Source organism: Crocodylus siamensis, chromosome 4 (genome assembly GCF_052110815.1).
Source record: "Crocodylus siamensis isolate JL-2025a chromosome 4, ASM5211081v1, whole genome shotgun sequence".
Lineage (NCBI taxonomy): Eukaryota > Metazoa > Chordata > Crocodylia > Crocodylidae > Crocodylus > Crocodylus siamensis.
The window spans coordinates 225,603,834-225,610,275 of record NC_143398.1 but is presented as its reverse complement, the minus strand read 5'-3'; the positions used below and the strand labels follow the sequence as shown (position 1 = coordinate 225,610,275).

Sequence of the window (6,442 nt, the reverse complement as noted above, 5' to 3'; positions counted from 1 at the left end):
CAGCTAGATACACATCCAACCTTCTCTTGAATACCCCCAGGGTAGGGGAGAGCACCACCTCCCTTGGGAGCCCGTTCCAGAGCTTGGCCACTCGAACTGTGAAGAAGTTCCTCCTAATATCTAATCTAAATCTGCTCTCCTCCAGCTTGTGGCCATTATTTCTTGTAACCCCCGGGGGCGCCTTGGTGAATAAATACTCACCAATTCCCTTCTGTGCCCCCCTGATGAACTTATAGGCAGCCACCAGGTCGCCTCTCAACCTTCTCTTGCGGAGGCTGAAAAGGTCCAGTTTCTCTAATCTCTCCTCATAGGGCTTGGCCTGCAGGCCCTTAACCATACGAGTGGCCCTTCTCTGGACCCTCTCCAGGTTATCCGCATCTTTCTTGAAGTGCGGCGCCCAGAATTGCACGCAGTACTCCAGCTGCGGTCTGACCAGCGCCCGATAGAGGGGAAGTATCACCTCCTTGGACTTATTTGTCATGCATCTGCTGATGCACGATAAAGTGCCATTGGCTTTTCTGATGGTTTCATCACACTGCCGACTCATGTTCATCTTGGAGTCTACTAGGACTCCAAGATCCCTTTCCACTTCCGTGCCACCCAGCAGGTCATTTCCTAGGCTGTAGGTGTGCTGGACATTTTTCCTCCCTAGATGCAGCACTTTGCATTTCTCCTTGTTGAACTGCATTCTGTTGTTTTCTGCCCACTTGTCTAACCTGTCCAGGTCTGCTTGCAGCTGTTCCCTGCCCTCCGGCGTGTCCACTTCGCCCCATAGCTTAGTGTCATCTGCAAACTTGGACAGAGTACATTTCACCCCCTCGTCCAAGTCGCTGATGAAGACATTAAAGAGTTATCGGTCCAAGCACCGAGCCCTGCGGGACCCCACTGCCCACACTCTTCCAGGTCGAAACCGACCCATCCACCACAACTCTCTGGGTGCGACCCTCCAGCCAATTCTCCACCCACCGGACTGTGCAGTCATCCAAGTCACAGTCCCTTAACTTGTTCACCAGTATGGGGTGGGATACCATGTCAAAGGTCTTCCTGAAGTCTAAGTATACGACATCCACCCCTCCTCCTGCGTCGAGGCGTTTTGTGACCTGGTCATAAAAAGAGACTAGATTGGTCAGGCACGATCTACCTGCCACGAACCCGTGCTGGTTTCCCCTCAGCATAATTTGTCCTGCCAGGCTCTCACAAATGTGAGCCTTGATGATTTTCTCAAAGATTTTGCCAAGGATGGAGGTGAGACTGACTGGCCTATAGTTACCCGGGTCCTCCTTCCTCCCCTTCTTGAAAATGGGAACCACATTGGCCCTTTTCCAGTCCTCCGGGACTTGACCCGTGCGCCACGAGCGTTCAAATATTCCCGCCAGTGGCTCTGCAATGATGTCGGCCAGTGCCTTCAGTACCCTCGGATGGAGCTCATCCGGGCCTGCCGACTTAAAGGCATCCAGTTCCTCCAAGTGACCCTGCACCACCTCAGGGTCCACGCATGGAAGTCTGGTGCCTTGCTGCTGCCTCCCTACACTCCCAGTGAGAGACTTGTCATGCCTCTCACTTAGGAACACTGAGGCGAAGAACTCGTTGAGGAGTTCAGCCTTGTCCCCTCTGTCCGTCACCAATTGTTTCTGCCCATTTAGCAGGGGTCCTATTCCTCCCTGGGCCTTCCTTTTACTCCCTATATATCTAAAAAACAATTTCTTATTGTCTTTTACTTGGGTTGCCATCCTCAGCTCCATGGTAGCTTTGGCCTGTCTAACTGCCTCCCTACAAGCACGAGCAGAAGAGGTATATTCCTCTTTGGTGATCTCTCCCTGTTTCCACTTTTTATGTGCTCCCCTTTTGGCCCTTAGTCTCCCCAGGATTTCTCTGGTCAGCCAGGGAAGCCTCCTGGCCCCTTTCCCTCTTTTACCTCGCACGGGGATCGTCTCGCTTTGTGCGAGAAGGATAGCTTCCTTAAGGCACAGCCACCCTTCTTGGGCTCCCATCGTTTCAAAACTACTACTCTGCAGTGCATCCTTCACTAATCGCCTGAGTTTGCTGAAATCAGCTTTCCTAAAGTCCAGCACGTTCACCCTACTGGTTACCTTACCCACTCGACGCCTTATGTTGAATTGTACTTTTAGGTGATCACTGTCCCCCAGATGGCTACCGATCTGTAGGTCCCCTACTATGTCATCCCCCGTTGCCAATACCAGATCCAGTAAGGCATTCCCCCTAGTGGGACCATGTACCTCCTGCGTCAGGTGGAGGTCCTGTACACAGGTTAGAAACCTGCGTGAGCGGTGGGACTTTGCTGTCTGTGTCTCCCAGCAGATGTCCGGGTAGTTTAGGTCCCCCATGACCACCGCCTCTTTAGCTTTTATGGTCTCTGAGAGTTGCCTCAGGAGCCCCAAATCTATTTCTTCCCCTTGATGTGGGGGTCTGTAGCAGACCCCTACCACCAAATCCTTTTCTCCTTGCCCCCCATGTAGCCTAACCCACAGTCCTTCTACTTCCTCATCCTTTGATTCTGTCTTGATGAGGGTTGATGTATATTGCTCCTTAACATAGAGCGCAACCCCTCCCCCCCTTTTCCCCACTCTGTCCTTTCTGTACAATCTATAGCCCTCAATATGTACCGCCCAGTCGTGGGATGGATCCCACCAGGTTTCCGTCAGCCCCACTAAGTCATAGTCGTTTAGTGCAACCAGGAGCGCTAGTTCATCCTGCTTGTTCCCCATGCTCCTAGCATTAGTATATAGGCACTTGAGCCCTGTGACTGGTGCTTTTGCTACCCCCTCGCTCCAAGTCCTAAAGGGCTTTTTGTCCCTAACCTTCCCGTTCCTTACCTGTGCCGTATTGCTGTCCACCCCCTGCCTTTCACGTTCCCAAAGCTCTCTTTCTTCAGGCTGGGCTGTCCTTGTGGGTGCCACCTGGTTTGGTGGTCCACAGCCTCCCCCACCCTCATCTTCCCCTCCCCCCGACGAGCCTAGTTTAAAGCCCGCCGGAGGAGATCCGCCAACCTGGAAGAAAACACACGCTTACCTTTGGGGGACAGGTGAAGCCCATCCCAGCTGAGCATGTCCCTCGTTGTAATGTGTGGGTCATTGTCCAGGAAGCCGAAGCCTGCCTCGAGACACCACTGCCGAAGCCGCCAGTTGGTCTCTCGGATGCAGTTCTCATGCCGTCTTCCACGTCCGTTCACTGGTAGGATGGAAGAGAATACCACCTGTGCACCAAATTCCCTCAGCACGCTGCCGAGAGCCTGGTAGTCCGCCATCAGGTGATCGGGGGTTCTCCTGGCCGCATCATTAGTACCCACATGGACAAGGACCATGGGGTAGTAATCGGTGGGCTTGATCCTGGCCTGGATTACCTCCGTCACATCCTGAATCTTAGCTCCAGGCAGGCAGTAGACCTCTCGTGCTGAAGGGTCCTGGCGACAAATGGGCCCTTCCATACCTCTCAGGATGGAATCGCCTATGACGAGCACGCGTCTCCTCCTCTTCTGGGTCCTCTCAGATCTCTTGATCTGTTTGGAATGTGAAGAATGTGGCATTTCTTCCTGCCCAAGGGTTTCCTCCTCCCTTTCCATCTCCTGCAGAGTCGCCAAGGCCTCGTACCTGTTCTCCAGTCGGACTGGAGAAGCTTGTACCTGCTCGCTGCGAGCCGCTCCGGTCCTGGCTGTGACCGTCTGCCACTCTGCCATGGAGGTCCTTCCCTGGGCTGCTTCTTCCTTGGGTGCCTGGTCCTGCAGGGAAAGGAAATAACTGTCAATTTCCTCCTCCGCCTCCCTGATCCCCCTCAGCCTGCTAACCTCCTCCCGGAGCTCCCTCACCTGTGCCTCCAGAGCCCTAAGCCGGGCACCTGCCGGACAGGTGTGGGGGCTCCCAATCTCTGCCCCCCCCGGCCCTGCTGGGGATCCCCCGCAAGCCGGGAGGTAGGGGGACATCAGCTTCCCCATGGGCTCGGTCTGGGTGGAGGCCTCAGACCAGCCCCGGTTAGCCTTGTCCCCCTGGGCAGAGGCCCTAGCAGCACTCCTCGTAGACACCATTCTAAGCTGCTGTTTGTAGACCTGTGTGGTGTCTACGTCCTACCCGTACAGGAGTCCCACTCCTGGCCCTCCCAGCCCGCCCGCCGGCGCGAACGCCTGCGCAAACGCCGGCGCGCTCTTACAGAGCGCGCCTGTTTGCACGCTCTGTTCGCGCTGCGCGGCTCGGGAGCGCGGCTCCCTACCGGCTCAGCTATATGGGACCCGGAGGGCTTCCCCTCCGGATCCGGCTCAGCTGTGCCGAGGCCCTCCGCCCCACTTACCTTCGGGGGATCAGCTGCTGCTGCCCCCGCTGCCGATTCCTCTGCTGCTGCTGCTGCCACCGCCGCCGCTGCCTCGGGTCAAAAGTTAGTTATGGGGCACACGTGCGTGCGGGACACACGTGTGCCTAACTCCTCTCCTTCCCGCTGCTGCTTCCCGAGTGAGGGAACTACGTCACCCTGCGGCTTTGAACCTGTGGTTTGAATTTCCCGCCCCCGCTCTAACGGCCAATCAGGCGCCTCGGTCTACCCGGAAGTGCCTGCCGGCAGTTCCGCCCCCTACGCTCCCCTGCTGGGGGGATCCGCTGCCGGGGAAGCCTGCTCCCTAAGGGTTAGCCCTTGAGGGGGCTTGCTGGCCTGGGGGGGCAGTCCCCTCCCTAGCCCTCCCTGTTTGCGCACTCTGTTCGCGCTGCGCGGCTCGGGAGCGCGGCTCCCTACCGGCTCAGCTATATGGGACCCGGAGGGCTTCCCCTCCGGATCCGGCTCAGCTGTGCCGAGGCCCTCCGCCCCACTTACCTTCGGGGGATCAGCTGCTGCTGCCCCCGCTGCTGATTCCTCTGCTGCTGCTGCTGCCGCCGCCGCCGCTGCCTCGGGTCAAAAGTTAGTTATGGGGCACACGTATCTACCTTTAACTTCTAGCCATTGGAATTCCTAAGGCCTTTATCTGCAAATCATCTGAAATGATTCCCAATGTTACCCTGCATTGGGTATCTTTTCAATGTAGGTTCTCTTCACAATGATTATCTTTTAACCCTCTGTTTAGCTAAATAAACGGAGTCCCATAAGCCTCGTATCTTCTAACATGTTTTAACCCCCTGCTGTTCCTTGCATAATTTTCTGATCCTTCTTTCTTGTTTTTCCATGCCCTTCTTGAAAAGAAATGGATATCATATTCTAACAGCAGTCTTTCTAATGCTGTATAAGGGGAAGTACAACTTCCTTATTCCACTTTTGGTATTCACTTTTATATCCATAGTGCATATTAACCTTTCATTCTGTCCTAGCATTTCACCGGAAGGTCATCATATGTCATTTACCTACAATAACCCATGAACCCTTTTCTGTGGGACTGGTTTCTAAGACAGAGTCTCTCCTGTAGGCATAGACTATATTCTTTGTTCCCAGATGCATTGTCTTGTATTTGGCTCTACTGAAGCAGGTTTTGTTGGATTTGAGCCTTTGGGTTCATGCTTTCAATCTTTTCTCTACAACCATGAGGGCTTATTAAAAATGAAAGTGGAGATGCTCATGTAATTCAATGACTCTATGACCTGGAGCTTTAAGGAAAACTACCAAGTACAGCAAAAGATGGGTTCAAACCATAAAACTTATCAACAATTAAATTTATCCATGTAATATAGATATAACTCTTGGTACAACCCTAAGGGTGAAAACGCAAGAAAACTTACCATTTGGTCTTTTAACTCTTTAATTGTACTCTGTTCATAATAAAATTGAGCTTGCAAAGATTGAGGTTTCATAGCTTCTGTGGGGCCCTTCTACACGTCCAGGTAAAGGCACAATGGAATCTAATGTTTGATCTATGCACTTGTGCCTGGCAGAAGGCATAATTATGGGATCATGTATTAGATCTCATTGCACCTTATTGCTGGTGTCGGGGGTCGGGGTGGTCCTGGGTGTGTGAAACCCCAGGGGCTAGCAGTTTTGGTAGCCATGATCCCCCACCCCAGGGGTTTCATACACATCCAGGACAGCTGTGCTTCCTGGCGTCAGGACCCAGAGTCAGCAGCAGCTGCGGTTGGCAGCCCCTGAATTGCAGAACTCCAGCCCTGGCTGGGCACGGTGCATCCCTGCAGCTGGGACCCCTACTACATGTGCTAAATAAACCTCAACAGCAACTAGATATAAAGCTAGTATACATTTTTGAGGTCTAACGTTATAGCTGGTTGTGGCTTTTTATGGTGTGTAACAGAGAGTCTGGGGCTTCCTGTTCCTTTAAAGGAAAAGGAGCCCAGCCAGAAAGCACTGCAGACTAGGCAGGGTGCAGGAGCTGTAGGTTGCTAGGGCAAAAGGACAATGAGGCCAATCAGCAGGCACCTGCAGGCAGCCCAGGCAGTCTGCTGACCAGGAGGGGGCAAGGCCCTGGGAAGATATAAGCCTGAGGCTTGAGCTGGCAAGCTAGTGT

At 53.7% G+C, this 6,442-nt stretch overlaps 1 protein-coding gene across 1 annotated transcript; it reads right to left on the bottom strand.

Annotated features, from left to right (window-relative positions):
- Positions 1 to 1,032: 1,032 nt before the first annotated feature.
- On the bottom strand, positions 1,033 to 4,507 carry LOC149867622 (uncharacterized). The gene is made up of 4 exons (XM_090041731.1): positions 3,641 to 4,507; positions 3,448 to 3,517; positions 3,031 to 3,189; positions 1,033 to 1,100 (listed from the first exon to the last, which is right to left on the bottom strand). Exons 1-4 carry the CDS (start codon positions 4,037 to 4,039, stop codon positions 1,033 to 1,035), a joined length of 696 nt encoding a protein of 231 aa, XP_089897857.1. The 5' UTR covers positions 4,040 to 4,507.
- Between the last annotated feature and the right edge of the window lie 1,935 nt (positions 4,508 to 6,442).

Excerpts from the sequence above, each read along its gene's own strand:
- LOC149867622 (XM_090041731.1), bottom strand. The coding sequence starts at position 4,039 with ATGGTGTCTACGAGGAGTGCTGCTAGGGCCTCTGCCCAGGGGGACAAG. Across the intron at positions 3,518-3,640 it reads GAGCGGCTCGCAGCGAGCAG|ATCAAGAGATCTGAGAGGAC; the intron begins GTACAAGCTTCT and ends CATTCCAAACAG. Across the intron at positions 1,101-3,030 it reads GCTTCACCTGTCCCCCAAAG|GTCACAAAACGCCTCGACGC; the intron begins GTAAGCGTGTGT and ends TTTTATGACCAG.